This window comes from Primulina eburnea, chromosome 9 (genome assembly GCF_022965805.1).
Source record: "Primulina eburnea isolate SZY01 chromosome 9, ASM2296580v1, whole genome shotgun sequence".
In the NCBI taxonomy this organism is placed as follows: domain Eukaryota; kingdom Viridiplantae; phylum Streptophyta; class Magnoliopsida; order Lamiales; family Gesneriaceae; genus Primulina; species Primulina eburnea.
The window spans coordinates 29012132-29036519 of NC_133109.1; the positions used below are offsets into that span (position 1 = coordinate 29012132).

Genomic DNA, 24388 nt, shown 5'->3' on the forward strand with positions numbered 1-24388 from the left:
AATAACTTAGTCTCATGGTATTGTAGGAACCAAATTGTGTATCGCTTTCATCTGCTGAATCCGAATATGTGGCAGATCTCCCAACTCTTATGAATGAATCAGATGGCAGACGATTACGGATTTAAGAGTGAGACTCTAATTGTGTACTGTGATAATGCTAGCGTAATTGACATTTCAAAAAATCCAGTACAACACTCGAACAAAACACATTGATATTCGACATCATTTTATTCGAGATTTAGTAGAGAACGGTTTGATCAGCTTGAAATTTGTTGGTACAAATAGCCAATTTACGAACATATTCACAAAAGCATTACATTTTGAGAGATTATCCAACCTTAGGATCTCTCAGAATGTGTGCATCTTGATCTTTCATGGATGTTATCTTAGATATTACAACATCTCGGACAACACCTAATATGCATGTGATTTTTAGGATTTAGGCATTCTGTATTTGCACTCATATTGTTATATGTTGTGTTTGCACTGTGTTGCATAATCTTCTGGACGTGCTTACAATTCCTTTGTTCTATTTAAATGAACACATTTGGACATGATATATCCTCTGACCAAGTCACAAAGTAGTTGAGGGATTTTCTTGTACACCATACCATGATCTTTTCCCATGTGATATTGACTTGAGAAGATTAAGAAAAGAAGAAAATTAAATTATATTGTGTTCTGTATCAGAAGAAAAAGAATGAAAAAAACTATCTAAAAGAGTCCGATGAAGAATGTGTTTTTAGTGTTAGAGCTACTTCTTCTGAATTAAATACATAAATCAAATAGAAGAAAATGAAAAAAGCTACCTAAAGGAGTCCTAAGAAGATCGTTCTTCTAGTGTGGAAGATACCACCAAATGTAGCGCTCTTACCCGAGCCACTACTAAACAGACTAATAAACATACAACATTAAACTTAATAACCATAATTAAACAGCGGAAACCAAATACTTAACCATCTTACAACCCAAACGAAAACAAAACAATAACATCAGTCTTAAACATTAATAGAACCATAACAAAACATAACCCTGAGCGAGAAAATGATAAACCATAGAAACCTCCACTGGATCACCACTGAAACCCAACTGCTCTAGCCACTGCCCTGGTCGCCCGAACCGTCCAACCTAAGACCTGCCCCGTGGAATGGGGTGCCCAAGATGAAAACAAGGACGTGAGCGACAATCGCCCAATACGAGAATGTACGAGTATACAAACTGATATGATGCATGCAAAATGCAATATGCTCGGATATCAAGGATCAAGTCAAGAATCTCATGCTCAGTCTAGAGGCGCCTGAGTGTGTAGTTTTGATCTGTCCTAGGCATGTTTTGGCTCCCACACTCATCATCAAGACGTGGACCTGCAATGTCCAGGTCATCAGAGCCCGCGGGTCCCGTCGGACACTGTAGCTCTCGATGCCCCATCGTCCACAATACAGAATAGGGCTGAGCGGCCCCAACAAATGAGGTATATCTCAAAAGATATCAGGCTCAACATGATATGTCATGCATAATATGCCAAAGCAGTAAAACATGTATCATGCAACAGATAAATATGCAGAATATAAGTGTGTATACTACGCTTGGATATCTCAGTCAGTACATCACGTACCTCACTAAAACAATCTGACAGAAAGCTCTAAACCTAGACAATACCAACATAAAGAAATCACTAACAAACAAGATCAAACATGCTACAAAGATCTCCCTAATGATCCTTAAATCACTATCTAAGGATTTAAGATTATACCTGCGTCCGTCGTCAGCCCGCTGATGATATCTCGATCTCAGATCACCGACCCCTCCTCGAGTCGACACTAGCTCCGAAACTTCCCGACACCAAAATGCCCTCGAAACTGACTAGAAACTATGGTATAACTAGAACCCTCTCTGAAGAATGCGGTGAAGGAAACAAAAGAATCGGCTTCCATTTATAGGCTGAATCTGGACTAGTTCACAAAATCCGAAACAATCTTATCTGCCACGTGTCAGAATCTCATTGGTCTAGTTGGATTTCTCGAGATAATGTAATCCGAAGTAGGTCGGGTTATCCATTTAAAATTCGGTGGATACCAACAACTTGATCCCGAATTATTAATCCTTAATAATACTTAATTAACAACTCATTAATTATGTCTTAATTAATACTTCATTCAAATAAGAATTCGGGTCATTACAACTTCTATATTCAGATTTTTTACAAGCCTCTGAGTTTGCAGAAAAATCAAAGTTTCTTTAGGAATTGGACGCGTTGTCAACATCAGTAAAAACATTTCATTTGTAAACATATCACATATTTGTTTTAATGTTTCTATTTCTGTTACATTATGTTGATAGGCATAATTAGATCATGCATATACATAGTATTGTGAATATTGTTGAGTCAAGAGTGTACGAGTATTCTACAAAAAAATACGGCGAAAAACTCGATTTTACTAGAAATCCAATATTTATGATTTCTGATGATTTAGTGGTGTTAACCAATGCGAAGTTTAAATCTGGAAACAATTTCTGGGGAACAATTATGTTAAATTGGAGTCCCATTTCTTGGCTTGATTTTCGGATTTTTTAAAAACGTTTCCTTTGGGACTGATTGTGGCCCACCAATTGTTTGTTAAGCCTCGTTCACTAAAAATTGATATTGTTATTTTGGCGTAAATTTTTCTGCGTTCTGAAGCACCTCTATCTGAAATCTCTTTCATTTTCTCTCAATCGTCTCTAAATATTAGCAATTGTAGGAAAGAGATATGATCCACATGATATTCATAGCGAGATGTGATACAGGAGGATGTTACTCTTGTTCCCACAACACCTACTAGAACACCTGCTGCTCCGATTTTGAATGTCATCCTAGTTGAAAAGACTCTCATTCCACTAGGCGAGCCGGAGAATGAAATCGACTAGGGTTGCACAAAACGTCTGCACAAATTCATGTATGACCAAATCTGGGTCATTCTCCTGCAGTGAGGTTATTAACCCCTCTAGGGGTCGAAGCATCCGCAACATAGACTCTCCTATTGTGTGCTTATATATATATATATATATATATATATATATATATATATATATATATATATATATATATATATATGACACCTCATCGGTGCTCACATAGGTGTGCAGCATATCAATATATGACACCTCATCGGTGCTCACATAGGTCGGTGCTCACATAGGTGTGCAGCATATCAAAACTATATATATATATATATATATATATATATATATATATATATATATAATTCAAATACTCTTGTTAAAAAAAATTAGAAATTAAATTTGAAAAAATTAAAAATCAAACTTAAAATTTTCTAATTTTTATTTATTTTAAAAAAAAAACAGATTTTTATATCAATTAAATTTTTATCGGTTAAAAATTTAATATTTTGAAGGTATTTTTATAAGAATATGTCTATTTTAGGGATTTTAAAAAAATACACCATGATACATTTTGTCTCTATTTAAGTCCAACTTTAATGTTACACTAGCAACTTAATAGATTTGTAATATGGCATTGGTTAATAACTTGCTCTTGATTAATTAGATGTCTTCACAACTTTATATCATATATACGAAGCAGTCACACTACCCAACTTTAAGATTGAAACTGAAAAGAATTAAAAATAACTATACATTTAGCCAAAAAATATTTTCATAAACTAGTTCTAGCAGAAGACAAATGAAAAAAGAATTATAGGTAAAATTTAAACGTTGAATTCCTTTACATCAAGTGAAGCCCCGGTATATGTTGATAGAATCCTAACTGAGAGAAAATGTGTACGTTAGCACTGGAATAAAGAAAACGAGAATGAAAAATTGGAATAGAGAGAATATGTGGAAGTTATAGGTGGGTTTTGTAGGAGGAGAAAAGTTACTTCCAACTGCACACTATACTGAAGCAAACACCGTTGCCAAGAAATTCAGTGCCACAAATTCAACATAACTGTCACCAAGCATAAATCATTAAACAATCAATTAATTCATCAATTGGTCCCAAGAAACACCAAATCAACATTAAAACATCATTAAATAAAAACAAAAGAAAAACAACATAATATCTAAATTTCATAATCAAGTTCAGTTAAGCTCTTTAATCATTTGTGGCCCTCCAAATCATACTTCCAACCACTCTGTGGATCAATCTCATCAATGGTGATCCCTTTTTCTCTACTGTCATCAAAATTTTGAAGCCGCATGTTGTAATGAACATACGTCAAATCAGTCAAAGCTTTTATCTCTATCTGCTCATCTCCATTCGTCAGCATCAGCTCTGCAAAGCTCCTCGTGAGGTTGAACTTTGAGGCACCGTCACAAGTTTGGCTAAGAATGCGAATAGCAAATCTCTGCAATTCACGATATTCTACACCATGAATTGACCACCAAGTTTCTGCAGAAAACGTTTGGAAGTTAGGCAGATTGACTTTTAGTGGAAAAATGGCATCAGTACACAGAAGGTTATCGCAAAGACCTGGAGGAAAATTCACTAGGGGGTTGCTGGTACTTTCACCAGAAATCTGTTTTCTTTTCCGGTGCTTTTCAATTTGGAGCTCTAGTTTTGTTTGGTACTTTTTAAGTTGGTGCTGTACCAAATCTCGAACGCAGGGATCTCTACCCATAAGCATCATGCAAAGGTTCATATCCTCGACAATGTTTGGATCAGAGCTACTGGACTCCATGTATCTCGGGTTCAAAAAGTAGCCAGCAGAATGAAGGGAAACGTGCAGATGGTTTTTCCAAATCTCGTCTATTTCTCTCCAAAACGGCAGGTACTGAGATTCCATGTGGTTAAACCCCACTCTGATTTTTCCCTTCGCCTGAGAAATTATTTTGGACATGAAACCAGTTTGCGGCTTATTGGTATTATACACAGAGTTTAATGCACATACAAGAGGCATCGATGCCTTCAAAGCCATCGTCGCCTCTTTCCAGAAGAAAGTGTTCTTTACCAAGCCAGCAACTTGTTTGCCTTCGGTTAACGTTGACATTCCCGAGGTTTTCCAGTCACTAGAAACAAAGAATGTTTTCAAAAGTTCCTTCTTTGAAACGATGCTGTCAAGTGTTAAATATGGAACGATTGACTTGATTTTGGATGGTTTGACTAGATTCTGAATGCAAACAAAATCTGTCAAATGTTTTAAAGCACTGGCATGATTCCGAACAAACTCTATGATAACTCTAGCCTTCGCCAATGCATTTTCAATGCAACTCATCGTTTTGAATTTCTCTAGCATCAACTCGATGCAAGTGGATGCACTTACAGTCCAAAATAAATGCCTGTACTTTTCCACTAGTCGCTTGCCAACTAATTTCATAGAAACAGATGTTGAATATGTAACTGATTTGAACAACATTCTCGACTCCAACATCCTGAAGAACTTCGTCAAGGAATAATTGCATGGCATCAACATTGCCCACAAAAGATGATATATCTGATGATTTTAGATAAATCACACCTCGCGGACAATAGACCAAAATATTGACGAGATTTCGACCACTTGAATCAATCCAACCATCTAACAAGATGCTGCAACCAGTAGTTTCCCATGTTTTTCTCATTTCCTCGACGTATAGTTGCATTATTTAATAATGAATCCTCCAAGATCCATCCTTTCAACTCCTTAAGACTGGGAATATTATTCATAATTGGACCATGCCCAAAAAAGCAACTGACCATCTCCAGGAAGAATGTCTCTTCAACGTCTTTAAATGGATGGCCTGTTCCATAGAAGAACCTACCTACACTTTTTTTTACCTCCATCTCCGACGAATTTTCATGGCTACTGGTGCCAACTTCAGAAAACTTTGTTTTCTTAGAGGAAGAAGCTCTTTTAAACCCTGAATTTTCTAATAGACAGTCCCCTTCAGATATATCGACTTGGGTTTTAGCTTTATTAATGTTGACATTACCCTTCGAAGCGCTCAAACTTCTCTTCAAATTATTTATTTTCTTTTCAAGCAAGACTGCCTCAAATACTTCTTTCACATCGGCTGGAACCTTCAAGCAAGGCATTACATCATTTCCTACCGCTCCCAAATGGCATTTGAGGCGATGGAAACCACTAACTAGTTTACCACAGTAGTTACATTTGACACTCTTCATTAGTGGATCCATCGGAATGCCATGATCATGAACATTTATTATATCGTTAGATGCCATCATTGAAGATAAATGTTCACTGATGTATGCAGCTGCAATATCCACCTGCATGCCAACAAATAAATAATTCCATGAAAACATAACATTCTAGCTCATATACATTAAAGATGAATCGTATTGCGAAGCCCAACTCATAAGTTAAGTTAAACGGTAAATATTTTATTCAATGGGCACCGCTAGCATTTCTAGTAGCAAGAGGAAAAGTAAAAAAACAGAGTAAATAATCAGTGAGAATCTTCAACAAAGTATGGGAGTTCTAGCATAAGCCAACTGAAAACTAAAATATCCCGTCAGTTTAGCCAACTAGATCGATGGAACACCATATCAGTCACACTAACCTCTTACTTCAGATTGGCTAGGCAATTTAAGATCTTGCCAAGGAGATCTATTTTATCTGATAGCATATCATGTGTTTGAGACTTAAAATACTATAGGATATGCAGGCTGGGAATCTAGCACATCCAACACATTGCAATGATATAGAAGGAACTATAAATGCGCTACAAATGAACCTCAGACATACTTTCATTGACATCATGACCCCTGCTCTTGGGATAATATCTGCTTATAGCAACACTCTTGAGTCTCTGACCAGTTGAATACAAATCAAGTGAAGGACACAAAGGGAGAGAGATTTCTCATAGAGCTACCATGGACACATGTAAAGACTTCTTAGGTGTAAATTCAATCCATGAAGAGTACAACCATAATTATATCAAAGAAGCCTAAACTAGGTTGGTGTAAAGATCCATAGAGACGACAGTGTTGTCAATGAATAAATAAATTAAAAACAATGCAGAAATTGAGGAACATGAAGAGATGATAAGGAATGGAGGCATTTGTGCTTCTGTTGCATATTTACAAAAAAAAAAATCAAAGAAGCAAAGGTACTAGTAGACAGGAAGGCCTCGGACTATCCTGACACCCATTTTTGACACCTAGGCTACGCAAAAAAACAAACATGAGAATAGATGATACAAACGCACAACTCACCCCCATTTGCAGAACAATCAGCACCTAAGACAACATTAACAAAGACATGCTAGTGAATTGCCACCAAAAAGGTAGGCGATGTTTGGCAAACAATGTTTTTTATCGATATAGTTCTCAGGGACATGGTCTACGAATTGGGGAAAATGAACCTTGTCTAGAACTGTAATAAACTAAAACGAAATTTGGGTGAATCAATGTTTACTCCATCAAAATCTCAACCTAAGTTCGCCTCATTTATTTTTCCCCAATCGTATCCACAAGTGCCAAACAAGAAATAAAATTGTTGTACGAATGCTTGCATCAAAAATTAACCAACAAAGACCTTTAAATATCATATTAAAAGATTCCACTTAGTGCTTCGGTATTTCCGAATTTAGTATCCAAGTAACCTTTTGAAACCAATAATCAATTGCGTACTTGCATCCCACAGTCTCTGTTCTGCATTCATTAGTAACAAAAACACAAGCGTAAATTGTCAGCATTGATTTGGTAGTGAATATTTCATGATTTCAATCAGATATAAATAGCAATCTACATCTCTAACTCATACCTATTCAATAACAATTTTTTTAAAAAATAACTTTACACAAGATTTGCAGATTTTTGTCAGATCCATGGGCTATTGTTAAGATATATAACCCTAATTGCCTGCAATAAAAAATTATTACAGATCACCCTTGATCTCTTCAAGAGAAAAAAAAGGGACAAAAGCAGAACCTCCAATTAAGCTCTGGCAATTGGACGCCCACAAAAACAGTTCATAAACATAAAAACATATAGGCCGAATAACAAACAAGAACGAAATGCAAACAGGTTCATTCAAATTGAGTATCAAATACAAGAAATGAAGAATTCATTCCACCAAGTTTAATTTCGATTACCGGCTCCGAATGTGGATCAAAATCTTTAGATAATTTTTTTTCTCTGCCCTTGATGAAGAAAGGGAATAAGACTCCAATGTGAAAGTAACACGATAATTATTAGTGTGCTAAGTACAACAGAAGTGATTAATAACATAAATCTGTTTGTCTATTACTTATCCAACATGTGTCGAAATGTGAGGTAGAATTGTTGCCTTTTATTGCCAGTTCAACATTAATTTACAAGCAAGATTAGGATTTGGATTTTGGGCCTTAAAACAATAAATGGGCTAAGCAATGAACAAAGAAATACACTAGAGGTGTTTAGTCCAGTCCCCTCACTGCCCCCAAACAACCATTAAAAAATCATATTTTAAAAAAGAGCGCCACAACTCCTTTGGAACTATGAAGGTAAGAAAATACAATGATACACAAGAATCATTAAGCTGTCATTTCTAATTATATTGTTAAACTGAAAATGGACGAACTCCAATAAGAAAGATAATCCAATCCATACTAATAGAGAAAGTGGAAATATTAATTTTACACGATCGAAGAGGCAAGATCTACATATGAATAAAATTTTGATAACCACAAAGTACTTGCCAAATCCATTCTCCAACTTGTTTTACCATACGATCAGGTCATATCATCATAAACGCACCAAAATTTTCTTCGGAAAAGACAATTTTTCCAATATCTATGTACTGATAAACATTTCTTAGATTACAACAAAAAATAGTTTGAAATGAAAAAAAAAATTAAAGAAATAAAGAGACGAAAACAAAGTCTAGCAAAACACTAAAGGCAAATTTTTTTCAATCAAATGTCTTTAAAACTTTGCTGGAACAGTAAAAAATCTCTTATACACTGACACTGCATATTTTTTTAGCATGAGTGTACATTGGCATCATCACAACTTCCTACAAAAGATATCACTAAGTTCATCTAAAACCGAAAAACCGCAAATAAATTCATCATAGATTTGCTTAATATTTTTTAAGCACTAAGGTTCTGAAAAACAAAATGAAACACTTGAGGCCATACAATGAAAGCACACATGTACAATTTCATTGAGCTTCAGGTACTTCATGCCCTTAATATTTTTCAGCGCTTCGTCTAAACAGTCTTAAATAATTTCAACTCAATGAAAAATAACATCAACAAGCTTAATCTAATCTCTATTGCTTTATATACGATTTTAAATATGAAGAAAAACTGAATTCATGTATCAGGAGCCATTTACTCAACAAGAATCAACCAATTCCCTGGTATATCTTTAGCTAGATTTCAAGTATCCCTAGTTATGGAAAATTTCTGAAGAGTTGACTATCACTATGATCACTGAACTAGTGACGTAAATGGAGCTTATGGTGAAATCTTGACTGTAGAGGTTACCGATAAAGAGCCTGGCAATAGAATGAATAAGTTTATGTTAAACCAAGAATATCGATTTTGATTGTATCGACGTATGCTCTGGGTGTTAATCACTATGTATGAAATCACAACATGTGATTCATATGCTCTGGGTGTACTATTCAAGTATTATAATAAAATTAGTTTTCCATCAAAAAAAAGATTCACATGCTCTGGGTGTTAATCACTATGTATGAAATCACACCATGTGATTTTTTACGATCCAAGTAATTTCACGATAGGAAAAATTAAGGATTGTTTTGGAGGTCAAGGAGTTAAGTTTTGGGTATGGAAAGCAAGCATATATTTAAAATCCAATTCCCCGAGTTATTGAAGGGAAGTGAGAGCCACAAAAACAAACTTAAGGAGGATGCCTTTGAGGGTGGGTGCGTGGGATGGGGAAGTGTTTTGAAACCGGCCCCCCAACACCTTTCAACTATTTGCAATGCATACTACAAAATGTTTCCAAGTCTTCTAGAATTCGTGATAATGCTGAAGTATCTAAGTATTTTCAAATGTGGAGAAGGGTTACTCAAGGGTACTTTATATAAGGAAGAAATATAGTTTGTATCACATCATTAGTGGCCTCTAAACTGTATGAAGTATCAAGGAACAAACTGGTACGGGTGCTCGAGAATCCACTCCTTTTTTTGCAAATATGTGGGATGGGGTAGTTTTTTTTGGGTCTCCTGACAGCTTGCAATTATCTTCAATGTATACTATCAATGTTTCTAAGTTTGCCAGAGTTGATGATAATGCTGAAGTATCTAACAGCAATTATCTTCAATGCATACTAGCAATGTTTCTAAGTTCGCTCGAGTTGATGATAAAGCTGAAATATCTAACAATCTTCAAATGTGAAGGGGTTTACTCAGAGGTACTTTTTACAAGGAAGAAATAAGAGTTTGTATTACATAATCAGCTCAATCTAAAATGTACGAGGTATTAGTGCATACTGCTCACAAATCAAATGATTTTGTCGCAAATATCTATTTCACCCAGATCATGATTTTTCCCACTAATAAAATCTTTCATTTCATATGGAAGACAATGATTTTTTCATTAGACACAATGATTTAATTGCATATCACCACTAAATAAATAAATCTTTCCTATGAATTTGTTTGCAATATATTAACCAATTCAAGTATTGCATGCTTGCACAATATTTTTTATAATCAATTTGATTTCTATTCAAATGAAAATATACGATAATGGTAAAAAATAGTGAAAGGTGATACTTTTAAATTAATATATTCAAATGGGGTCATACTATCACTGTAAAAATCACCGAGAGGCTAACTGAAATTTATAGATGAAAAAAAAAGAGGAAAAAGACAGAGGGACTAAATTGATAATTTTAGATAAATCACACCTCGAGGAAAATAGACCAAAATATTCAAGAGATTTCGACCACTTGAATCAATCCAACCATCTGACAAGATACTGCAACCAGTAGTTTCCCATGTTTTTTCTCATTTCCTCGACGTATAGTTGCATATTTAATAATGAATCCTCCAAGATCCATCCTTTCAACTCCTTAAGACTGGGAATATTATGCATCCCATGCCCAATAAAGTAACTGACCATCTCCAGGAAGAAAGTCTCTTCAACTTCTTTAAATTGATGTCCTGATCCATAGAAGAACCTACCTACACTTTTTTTTACATCCATCTCCGACGAATCCTCATGGCAAGGCATTGCATCCACTCCTACCGCTCCCAAATGGCATTTGAGGCGATGGAAACCATCAACTACTTTACATCAGTAGTTACATTTGACATTCTTCTTTAGTGGATCCATTGGAATGCCATGATCATGAACATTTATTATATCGTTAGATGCCATCTTTGACGGTGTTCGCTAATGTATGCAGGTGCAATATCCACCTACATGCCAACAAATAAAATAATTAAATGAAAATGTATTTGAAGGGAAAAAACTAGTATGCATTCTAGCTAATGTATATTAAAGATGAATCATAATTGCAAAGACCAACCACGACATAAATGGTAAATATTTTCTTAAATGGTCCCCGCTAGCTATTTTAGTAATCAGAGGAAACGTAAAAAACAGAGTAAATCATTCAAATTATGGGACTTCTAGCACATGCTAACTGAAAACTAAAAAATTCCATCAGTTTAGACAACTAGATCGATGGAACACCATATCAGGACAGTCACACTGACCTCTTGCTTCAGATTGGCTTTTGAAATTTATCATCTTGCCAAGGAGATCTACTTTACCCTATAATGTATCATATGTGTTTGGGAATGAAATAACTAAAGGATATGCAGGCTGGGAATCTAGCACATTTAACACATTGCAATGCTCTAGAAGGAACTATAAATGCGCTACAAATGAACCTCTGACATACTTTCTGTGAAATCATGCCACCCCTGCTCTTGGGATAATATCTGCTTATATCAACACTAGACAAGTTGAATACAAATCAAGCGAAGAACATAAAGGGAGTGACATTTCCCATAGAGATACCAAGGACACGCATAAAGACTTCTTACTTGTAAACTCAATCCATGAAGAGTATAACCATAATTAATTCAAGGAAGCACAAACTAGGTTGATGCAAGATCAATAGAGATGACAGTGTCGTCAATGAACAAAACAAATTAAAAACAACGCAGAAATGGAGGAACATGAAGAGATGATAAGGAATGGAGGCATTTGGGCTTCTGTTGCATGTTGAGAAAAAACTATCAAAGAATCAAAGTTACAAGTAGACAGAAAGGCCTCGGACTATCTTGACACCCACTTTTGACACCTAGGCTACACAATATAAACATGAGAATAAGTGATATAAACACGAGAATATGGAATACAAACACACAACTCACCCCCATTTGCAAAACCTCTTTAACACCTAAAACAACTTTATCAAAAACAAAGACATGCTAGTGAATTGCCACCAAAAAGGTAGGCGAAGTTTGGCAAACAATGTCTTTCCCACATGTAAGTGAATTGCCACAAAAAATCACGTAGATATTACTTCTCCAAACTAAGTGATTTTCCCAAATGTCACCTCTTAAACCAAGATCTAAGATATCTTTCTTAACCACCTTTATCCAAGTTTTCAAGACATGCCCCACCTTCTAAGGATCACCTCTTAAACAGATTAAACGTAAATCTGTTTGTCTATTACTTATCCAACATGTGTCGAAATGTGAGGTAGAATTGTTGCCTTTTATTGCCAGTTCAACATTAATTTACAAGCAAGATTAGGATTTGGATTTTGGGCCTTAAAACAATAAATGGGCTAAGCAATGAACAAAGAAATACACTAGAGGTGTTTAGTCCAGTCCCCTCACTCCCCCAAACAACCATTAAAAAATCATATTTTAAAAAAGAGCGCCACAACTCCTTTGGAACTATGAAGGTAAGAAAATACAATGATATACAAGAATCATTAAGCTGTCATTTCTAATTATATTGTTAAACTGAAAATGGACGAACTCCAATAAGAAAGATAATCCAATCCTAATAGAGAAAGTGGAAATATTAATTTTACACGATCGAAGAGGCAAGATCTACATATGAATAAAATTTTGATAACCACAAAGTACTTGCCAAATCCATTCTCCAACTTGTTTCACCATACGATTAGGTCATATCATCATTAACGCACCAAAATTTTCTTCGGAAAAGACAATTTTTCCAATATCTATGTACTGATAAACATTTCTTAGATTACAACAAAAAATAGTTTGAAATGAAAAAAAAATTTAAAGAAATAAAGAGACGAAAACAAAGTCTAGCAAAACACTAAAGTAAGGCAATTTTTTTTCAATAAAATGTCTTTAAAACTTTGCTTGAACAGTCACAAATCTCTTATACACTGACACTGCATATTTTTTTAGCATGAGCGTACATTGGCATCATCTCAACTTCCTACAAAAGATATCACTAAATTCATCTAAAACCGAAAAACCGCAAATAAATTCATCATAGATTTGCTTAATATTTTTTAAGCACTAAGGTTCTGAAAAACAAAATGAAACACTTGAGGCCATACAATGAAAGCACACATGTACAATTTCATTGAGCTTCAGGTACTTCATGCCCTTAATATTTTTCAGTGCTTCGTCTAAACAGTCTTAAATAATTTCAACTCAATGAAAAATAACATCAACAAGCTTAACCTAATCTCTATTGCTTTATATACGATTTTAAATATGAAGAAAAACTGAATTCATGTATCAGGAGCCATTTACTCAACAAGAATCAACCAATTCCCTGGTATATCTTTAGCTAGATTTCAAGTATCCCTAGTTATGGAAAATTTCTGAAGAGTTGACCTATCACTATGATAACTGAACTAGTGACGTAAATGGAGCTTATGGTGAAATCTTGAATGTAGAGGTTACCGATAAAGAGCCTGGCAATAGAATGAATAAGTTTCATGTTAAACCAAGAATATCGATTTTGATTGTATCGACGTATGCTCTCGGTGTTAATCACGATGTATGAAATCACACCATGTGATTCATATTCTCTGGGTGTACTATCCAAGTATTATAATAAAATTAGTTTTCCATCAAAAAAAAGATTCATATGCTCTGGGTGTAATCACTATGTATGAAATCACACCATGTGATTTTTTACGATCCGAGTAATTCACGATAGGAATTAGGATTGTTTGGAGGTCAAGGAGTTTTAAGTTTTGGTATGGAAAGCAAGCATATATTTAAAATCCAATTCCCCTAGTTATTGAAGGGAAGTGAGAGCCACAAAAACAAACTTAAGGAGGATGCCTTTGAGGGTGGGTGCGTGGGATGGGGAAGTGTTTTGAAACCGGTCCCCCAACACCTTTCAACTATTTGCAATGCATACTACAAAATGTTTCCAAGTCTTCTAGAATTCGTGATAATGCTGAAGTATCTAAGTATTTTCAAATGTGGAGAAGGGTTACTCAAGGGAACTTTATATAAGGAAGAAATATAGTTTGTATCACATCATTAGTGGCCTCTAAACTGTATGAAGTATCAAGGAACAAACTGGTACGGGTGCTCGAGAATCCACTCCTTTTTTTGCAAATGTGGGATGGGGTAGTTTTTTTGGGTCTCCCTGACACCTTGCAATTATCTTCAATGCATACTATCAATGTTTCTAAGTTTGCCAGAGTTGATGATAATGCTGAAGTATCTAACAGCAATTATTTTTAATGCATACTAGCAATGTTTCTAAGTTCGCTCGAGTTGATGATAATGCTGAAATATCTAACAATCTTCAACTGTGAAGGGGTTTACTCAGAGGTACTTTTTACAAGGAAGAAATAAGAGTTTGTATTACATAATCAGCTCACTATAAACTGTACGAGGTATTAGTGCATACTGCTCACAAATCAAATGATTTTGTCGCAAATATCTATTTCACCCAGATCATGATTTTTCCCACTAATAAAATCTTTCATTTCATATGGAAGACAATGATTTTTCATTAGACACAATGATTTAATTGCATATCACCACTAAATAAATAAATCTTTACTATGAATTTGTTTGCAATATATTAACCAATTCAAGTATTGCATGCTTGCACAATATTTTTTATAATCAATTTGATTTCTATTCAAATGAAAATATACGATAATGGTAAAAAATAGTGAAAGGTGATACTTTTAAATTAATATATTCCAATGGGGTCATACTATCATTGTAAAAATCACCGAGAGGCTAACTGAAATTTGAATGATGAAAAAAAAAGAGGAAAAAGACAGAGGGACTAAATTGTTAATTTTAGATAAATCACACCTCGAGGAAAATAGACCAAAATATTCAAGAGATTTCGACCACTTGAATCAATCCAACCATCTGACAAGATACTGCAACCAGTAGTTTCCCATGTTTTTTCTCATTTCCTCGACGTATAGTTGCATATTTAATAATGAATCCTCCAAGATCCATCCTTTCAACTCCTTAAGACTGGGAATATTATGCATCCCATGCCCAATAAAGTAACTGACCATCTCCAGGAAGAAAGTCTCTTCAACTTCTTTAAATTGATGTCCTGATCCATAGAAGAACCTACCTACACTTTTTTTTACATCCATCTCCGACGAATCCTCATGGCAAGGCATTGCATCCACTCCTACCGCTCCCAAATTGCATTTGAGGCGATGGAAACCACCAACTACTTTACATCAGTAGTTACATTTGACATTCTTCTTTAGTGGATCCATTGGAATGCCATGATCATGAACATTTATTATATCGTTAGATGCCATCTTTGACGGTGTTCGCTAATGTATGCAGGTGCAATATCCACCTACATGCCAACAAATAAAATAATTAAATGAAAATGTATTTGAAGGGAAAAAACTAGTATGCATTCTAGCTAATGTATATTAAAGATGAATCATAATTGCAAAGACCAACCACGACTTAAATGGTAAATATTTTCTTCAATGGTCCCCGCTAGCTATTTTAGTAATCAGAGGAAACGTAAAAAACAGAGTAAATCATTCAAATTATGGGACTTCTAGCACATGCTAACTGAAAACTAAAAAATTCCATCAGTTTAGACAACTAGATCGATGGAACACCATATCAGGACAGTCACACTGACCTCTTGCTTCAGATTGGCTTTTGAAATTTAGCATCTTGCCAAGGAGATCTACTTTTACCCTATATTACTTCTCCAAACTAAGTGATTTTCCCAAATGACACCTCTTAAACCAAGATTTGAGATATCTTTCTTAACCACCTTTATCCAAGTTTTCAAAACATACCCCACCTTCTACTTCTTCCAATAACCTGTCGATCTAAGAAATGTCAGATTGAAACCACGTTTGGACCATTCTTCACATGACTAAATCATGTTAGACAGTTTTCCTTAATCTTATCATCTATAGGGGTTATTTAGCGCTAGACCTAAATAGCTCATAATCATTTCATTCATAATTTTATCATTGCACGTTTTGCCACACATCCATCTTAACATACGCATCTCTGCTACCGTCATCTTATGCATATATAGTATTGTAGTGGCCCAACACTCTGAGCCATAAAGCATAGTTGTTCAAAACAATAGTCTGTTTAACTTTTTCCTTTCAATCTGCAGACATCCTTTAATCGCATAAACTCCTGATGACATCCTTCATCCACCCCGCTTTAATCTTATGGTCTATATCCACTTCTTTTGTTGCAAATAATGCGTGGGACGGGGCAGTGTTTTTACCCAGTAAATCCTGAAACCTTGCAATTATCTTCAATGCATACAAGCAACGTTTCTAAGTTTGCTAGAGTTGATTACAACGCTGAAGTATCTAAGAATCTTCAAACGTAGAGGGGGTTACTCAGAGGTACTTTGTACGAGGAAGAAATAAAGTTTGTGTTACATCATCAGCTCACGCTAAATTGTACGAAGTATTAGGGCATAGACAGGTATGACTGCTTGCAAATCAATTGATTTTGTTGCAAATATCTATTTCACCTAGATCACGACTTTTCCCCACTAATAAAATCTTTTGTTTCACATGAAAGACAATGATTTTTCGCTAGACACGATAATTTAATTGCACATAACCACTAAATAAATAGAATCGTTGATAGGAAATGTTTCCAATATATTTTAATATTATTAAAACTAGTTCACCAACACCCGTGTTGCGTGCTTGTACAGTTTTTTTTATAATTAATTTGATTTCTATTTAAGTAGGGGTAATAAAAGGTAGTAAATGATCATACTGCAATTTTAAATTATTATATTTAAATGGAGGTATACCATAATAGCAAAAATTAATCAGGGACTAAACTACAATTTGAAATAATGAAAAAAAGAAAAAAAAAGGGAAGGAAATACAATACAATTTAAGATGATGAAATCTAAAAAAAAAAAAAACCATGACACTATTTTTGTCTCTGTTAAGATTCTTAACAAATAGTAATAGATATTCAATAAAACTATTAGGTAATCCCAAAGTTATTACAGAAGACCGTTAAAGGAGAAAATGCCAGAAATCATTTCAGAAGTCAAATGGAAAAAATCTGACTAGCACATTAACTATTCGCAATTAGTTATTCAAGAGGGAAAGGGAGGACCGAGAGTTAAAAAGGAGCCTTTTGCCATAGAGAATGGGTATTCCTGACATCTTATTAAGTAAAGCACGTGTGGGGCATTGAGGAAGAAATATCAGGCGTGATGAAAAGACGAGGTTACCTGGCGATCCAGTAATAAATTATAAAGACAAAAGCTTTGACCAACGAAAGATCCACAACACAACAAATAAACAATTAATCCTTGTTAGTTTCTAGCTTTTCATCAATTTCTTTTTAATTTCCCCATCTAAATTTAGCTCATAGATCAGTCTGGCAAATCTCCCATTTTAATGAAATGCATTATAAATTCCCGTCATTCAATGTCTACAGTTAATTTTGTTATTCTTTAAATTTCATCAAGAAACTTGCAGCAAACATATTAGAAAGCATGAAATCTTAGGGTCCTTGGGTTTTGCTCAACTATTGTATAAATTTCATCAAGGCTTTTGCAGCAAACATATTAGAGAGCATGAAATCTTAGGGTCCTTGGGTTTTGCTCAACTATGTTAGATTGTATAAGAAAGCAGAAAAGTCAAAATTAAAGAAACGAATTCATGCAACTAATACAAGTCACAGACCTGCATCATTTACTCGAACTTCGTAGAACATCATAAAAATATTACAAGATCTAAGCCCTAACTGGCATGTGCATTTAGAGCTTGCAACGAATCAAAAGACCATACTATTTTCTTTTGTAACATTGAACATCATTTTGGTTTAAAATTTGAGGGAACTCGGTTTTCACTAGATTTGGATTGAAAATAAAATGCAACTATGGGACAAGATATTCCGGTTTGCGTATACAAGTTTGGATTTTTCTTAAGTAAGGCACTTCTTGATTAATAGGATGGAATAATCAATGGATGAATACATTGGAACAACAGAAGGATATAAAACTCCAATTATTTTAAAACTCGAGTCAAACGTTGCCCAATAATAGCAATAAGTGAATTATGTAGTGACATGGTATATCATCCCCCATACGTATATTTTTATCAATACCTAAAGATAACAATTGTTCTATTTTTATCAATACCTAAAGATAACAATTGTTCTGAAAAAATATCAATAATTATTATGATGAGATTTTTTTTTTTTTTTGATAGGAAACAATATTTTAATTTAAGTGATAAAAATGATTACATCAGTCATCGATTATAGCAGATGACCTAAAAATTCATAATCTATCGCACTAATGGTCTAGTGATACACATAGTCCCACTGTCTTATCAAATCAAAAACCGAAACATTCTTGAACTCCTTGTTAATTCCAATCCATGTGGCGACATTAAGCTTGATTTTCTCCCAGCATTTGTTGACATCCGATTCTTTTTCTTCGAAGATTCTGTGGTTTCTTTCCAACCAAATTGTCCAGCAAATGCATTGAACCACTACTCGCCAAAATATTCCTCCTCTCTTGCCTGTTGTCCGGCCCAAATCCATGCTGAATAAGTCTTTAGTTGATTTAGGCGTAACCCAAAACAACCTCAACTCCTGCAAAGCTTTAATCCATAAAGAAGACGAGAATGGGCAATGTATGAAAATGTGATCCTGAGACTCCGAGTCATGTCTGCATAAAGCACACCAATTTGGACACAACGCAAGGCCGGGGCATCTTTTTTGAAGCATCTCCGATGTCGGTAGCTTACCCAGAGTTGTAGTCCAAGAGAAAAACTGAATCTTACTAGGAACAGGAACTCTCCAGATTTTATCAAAGAGTTGATATTTTGGGAGAAGGTTTGATGAGAAAAATGAATCATAGAAAGAGCCAACAGAAAACAAACCCGACGGATCCCCTCTCCACTGGATAAAATCATCCACCCCCTCAACCAATCTAACAGGCTCTAAGACTTCTAATAACCCTGTGAGTTGATCAATCTCTACATCTCTCACTGCCCTCCTAAAATGAAAATCCCAAGAGTGTTCTCGATTTGTACCCCCGACATGAGCATAGTAAGAGATAGGTAAGTTGTGACACGATGAAAGCTGAAATAAAGCTGGAAAACAAACCTTGAAAGAAGAGTCGCCCACCCAATTATCCTCCCAAAATCTAACCTTATTCCCGCCTCTCACCTTAATTAAAGTCCAGTTCTTAAAAATTGGGTGTATCCGGGAAATAAATTTCCAAGGACATCGGTATGTTACATTTCTTGCCAATCCCGCATCCCAACCGTTTTCTTGTAATCCATATTTGCTCACAATAATTTTTTTCCACAGTGTGCCCTCTTCTCGAAAAAATCTCCACCACCACTTCCCAAGCAATGCTGTATTTTTGAATCTGATTTCTGAAATCCCCAATCCACCTCTTTCCTTCGGTTTGCAAACTTGATCCCATGCGGCCAAATGAAAATGACTCTCTCCATCCATTCCGTCCCATAAAAAGTCCCTCGATATCTTGTCCAATGATACCTCAACAGATTTTGGAACCTTGAATAACGACATGTAATAAATGGGCATCGAATTCAACACCGAAAGAATCAATGTTAATCTACCTCCTTTCGACAAAAATGCTTTCTTCCATGTGGCCAATTTTCTGGACATTTTAGCAACCACAGGCTGCCAAAATACTTCTTTCAAAGGATTTCCACCCAAGGGTACACCCAAATAAGTAATAGGCCATGACTGTGTACCACATCCCACGTGACTTGCCAACCTTTCAATTTGATCACTATCGCGGTTAATTCCCAGCAGTGAGCTCTTCTCCCAATTGATCTTTAAACCCGATATATCACAAAATGAATGCACCACTTTAGCCAAGAATTTTATGTGATCGTCGCTCCTTGCGAAAAAAAGCGTGTCATCCGCAAACTGGATATGAGTTATCTCAATCTTTTCTTTGCCTACCTCTATCCCCTTTAAAAGATGTGATTCCTTGGCTTTGTCTATCAATCTTCCCAACACATCAACAACCAAGTTGAAAAGAAAGGGAGATAATGGATCTCCTTGACGAAGACCTTTGAAAGCCCTAAATTTTCCTCTCGGTCGGCCATTGATCATAACTGAAAAAGTTACCTTCGATACACAACCTCTCATCCATGATCTCCATCTGTCTCCAAACCCTTTCTTCATTAAAACGTAATCCAAAAACTCCCAACTCACATTGTCGTAGGCCTTCTCAAAATCCACTTTCAAAACCCATCCTTTTGTTTTCTTAATCCTAGTTTCTTCGAGCAATTCATTCGCTATAAGGCCACAGTCGAGAATCTGTCGTCCTTCAACAAATGCATTTTGAGATTCTGAAATTGTCGACGCCATGACTCTCTTCAGTCTTGCTGATAGGACTTTTGATAAAATTTTGTATATGCTTGTTATTAGACTGATGGGTCTAAAATCCTTTACCTTGAACGAGTCGGCTTTCCTTCTAATCAAGCATATATAAGTCTCATTGGTGATTCCATTGACGATGCCACTACTGAAAAATTCATCAAAAACCAACATGATATCTGTCTTTACTAATTCCCAGCATTCCTGGAAAAAAGCGAGGGTAAATCCATCAGGTCCCGGGCTCTTGCCCCCATCACACTTGAAGACTGCTTCTTTCACCTCTTCTTCGCTAAATTTTTGTTCAAGTTGACGACTCATCACGGCTTCAATTGGACTCCAATTCACGCCTTCAATACCCCAACATCTATCTCCCGACTTGCTGTACAATCTCATGAAGAATTCTGAAATGATTGAAACAATTTCATCCTCACTAGTTGTAATTGTACCATCATTTCTTTCGATTTTATCAATGATTGCCTTACTCTTACGGTGGTTAAGAAGCGAGTGAAAGAATTTAGAATTATGATCCCCTTCTTTGATCCATTTTATCTTGCTTTTCTGAAAATTCATTTGATTCTTTCGATTAATCATCTCTTCTAACATCATCTTCGCTTCTATCCTCTCGGCCACTACACGTTCCGAAGCCTTCCCCTCACCCTCTAAACTGTCATATCTTCTGATTTTGTTCGATAATTCAGCCATTTTCATCTCTGTCTTTCCATAGACATCTTTGTTCCATTTTTGATATCATCCTTCATTGTCTTCAATTTCATCATCATCCTATATCCCGCCCATCCTTGAGATATGGAGTTATTCCACCATAATTGTGTCAAGTTTTTGAAGCTATATTACCACCGAATACTAGAACTATGGCTAGAAGTAGAATAATTACTAACATATGTTTTTCATAAGTGATTATTACCATTATAATAGCAATAATTCTCGTTCAATAAAAAGCAATATTTGACACGATTATTAATAAGAATAGAATTCCATAGCATTACTTGTATAAATTAACACCGTCCACGGTTTAGACCAGACCAAATATGATTTTGAGAGCGTAACTTGACAAAATGATAAATGTGTATGTCCGAAAAGAATAAGAAAGTAAAAAGATAAGGAATGTAATAAAAGTTAATCATACTTGGTCAGATTTGTTTAGAATGGTATGGTTTTAACATGAACAATAGTCAAGTTCTATTCCACTACCGAGGCCTCTTACATTGAATTCCGATTGTAATATAATGAATATATCAGAACATATTTTTCTCTATATCCAACAAATTTCAGGCAAACATCTTACACCAACGTCTACATCATGAGAAGTAAAATAATTAATAATCAATTTGAGTTTTATTGCGACTAATTTTTTTTAGAATGTCATCTGTTGCTTTTAGGGATATGCAGTGAACCATCGATATTTATGCACTGCCGGATATGTGTATCATATTTATATATTTGTAATTAAGTGTAATATCTCGTGTTTTCATAAGGCCAAAGCACTTCAAACTTTTCAATATATCTGTGTGAACTAAATAATTTAAAATTTTTTTGATGCTTTTGCATCTCCATCTTTGTGCCCCCATGTACCGAGGAAAAATCTCAAGCAATTATCACACATCAGTTCTGATTGTCTTTCCTAACCATAAGCTAAGCTTGCAGGCAATATTAAATACCGGTAAGTCAGCAAATGGGAAACATGAAATGGCAAGGTTTAAGGCTAGTAATAAGATTTAGTCACCAATACTTTTTGAATAAATTATACGATCAAAATCCACATGAATTTCTACTAGCTCATTTTTGGATAATGAGCTCAACCCGGCCAACTTTCAAATCATGAAGGCTTGGTCCAACTATGCTTTCTCAGCATTATTGAAAATGTGATTCACACCTTTACGGCTTGTTCACCCTCATCTATTAATCAAAGATGTGTCTTCCAATCGCTCTAATAAAAATGCTTTAGCTATCCTTCATCATAATCCATACACCATTACACATCCAAAAGATTGTGTAGTTCATTAACCATGAGAAGGCTCGACCATCACACCTTGACATAAGATAAGACGCAGCCCTCCGACGAAACGCATGCCCTTAGCTATAAAGGCCTATGCTTGAACGGATTAAGTATCAAGATGGTTATTTAAGTGTACTTTGAAATTAAGTATGATAAATAAAAAAGGAAACACAATAATATTGTAGTGAATTTAAACTAATAAACTTAAGATTATTTCTTTTCGTGTCATTTGATAGGCACTCAAGTACACACATGATGAAAATCTCATCAGATACTTAGGTTCAAAGACATGATACCCCCGTAAGGTTTGCTTCAATAAAATCTGAATGTTGACATGATACCCCCGGAAGCTTCAGTTCAAGCCACTCTTTGTCCTGACATTGAACCCTTACATTACTATCCAATATTCCCCCATCTATACCTTCATATTTTAAACATAAAGACATAAGCACATCAACACTATCTTCTTCCCTTCCAACAAGAAAACATATTTGTACATTGAATGCAAAGCGAGCACAGCTAAATTCAACAAAAGGTGCAATAAGACAACATTCATTTCTTATTCATGTTCACAAAATAATATTTATCTTTCTATAATCCTTTGCAGCCTAAAAGTGTTTTTCAAAATTAAAAAATGCATTTTATTATGAGTTTCTGCATGTTGGTTATATTTTCCATCGTTTAGAGCTAAAATTTGCTGAAAAATACTTTCAACATCACACTAAGTAATTCTAGTATATTCCACCTGGCTTACAAAGGATCATCAACAAACACCGGAAAGAGGACAGTCAATTTCGCCTTCTTTTTCTATTGCTCGCAGCAACTTAAATAAGTGCACAGACACAAATCAACATTCTGCTTGAATGCCTGCTAAGCCTGATACTAGAAATTTTGAACCATCATCTTGTTTATCTTATTTTTACCACAGAAGACTTTTGGGGATTTACGACAAACAATATGATAGCGAGATGGATATGTAACTGAAATACACTGATCAGAGAAAAGTAATAATATTCAGATACATTATAGAGTTGATGAAGTAAATAGCTGTAAAAAACCACCTCTTCAAAATTATGGAAACCAGCCATTCGCCCAGGCATCCTCTTTGCGATTTTCCGCAAGTAGGGCGAACTAAGCCACGCAAGGGGCAATCCCCTTGCATAAATGTTTTGAAATTTTATGTGTAATTTTTCCAAAAATTCAACCTGGATCGCACCCATCATTGAATTACGAAGAGCGCGAACGGCGGACGGTTTAAAATCAGCCATAGATGAATCCATCACGAGAACTAAATTAGGGCCAATCATTTCATTCTTCCAAGACTACCTGCAGCGGCGCCCATAAATCAAAATCAAAATAAATTAAATACATAAAAAATCAAAATTGACCCCAATTTATTCATCCCCGTCTCTGTTTTGAGGCAATAAATTGTTGGCAAAAAAAATACAAACTTCACAAAATCTCAAGCTTTCTTAAAAATATTTAGTGATCAAAAGGGTAAAAATAAAAAAGAACGTGAAAAAGATCACCTCTACGCCGCCGCCATGGACATTCGCGTTTGAGGAAGCAACTGCCCTTCGGGGACACCTAGGGCTACTCTTACACAGAACGCCTGCATGCTGACACG

General features: G+C 35.2%; 2 protein-coding genes across 3 annotated transcripts in view; both read right to left on the reverse strand.

The window, feature by feature from the left end:
• LOC140841491 (uncharacterized) overlaps positions 1-5730 on the reverse strand; it is a 32255-nt gene extending 26525 nt beyond the window's left edge. Inside the window, exon 1 of the mRNA XM_073208965.1 lies at positions 5619-5730. The gene's annotated coding sequence lies outside the window, so the exon portion shown is untranslated. The remainder of the gene's footprint in view (positions 1-5618) is intronic.
• On the reverse strand, positions 3937-24388 carry LOC140841490 (uncharacterized). Of its 2 annotated transcripts, XM_073208963.1 has the most exons (5): positions 24291-24388; positions 23823-24087; positions 23058-23135; positions 4472-6205; positions 3937-4390 (listed from the first exon to the last, which is right to left on the reverse strand). In XM_073208963.1, the coding sequence occupies exons 2-4, from the start codon at positions 24066-24068 to the stop codon at positions 5504-5506; spliced, it is 1026 nt and encodes a 341-aa protein (XP_073065064.1). In that variant the 5' UTR covers positions 24069-24087; positions 24291-24388; the 3' UTR covers positions 3937-4390; positions 4472-5503. The 2 variants fall into 2 exon arrangements, with proteins under 2 accessions (XP_073065064.1, XP_073065063.1); XM_073208962.1 differs by lacking the exons at positions 23058-23135; positions 23823-24087; positions 24291-24388 and having other exon boundaries at positions 4472-5619.

Excerpts from the sequence above, each read along its gene's own strand:
- LOC140841490 (XM_073208962.1), bottom strand. The coding sequence starts at position 5,411 with ATGTTGATGCCATGCAATTATTCCTTGACGAAGTTCTTCAGGATGTTG. Across the intron at positions 4,391-4,471 it reads CCTAGTGAATTTTCCTCCAG|AAACTTGGTGGTCAATTCAT; the intron begins GTCTTTGCGATA and ends CGTTTTCTGCAG.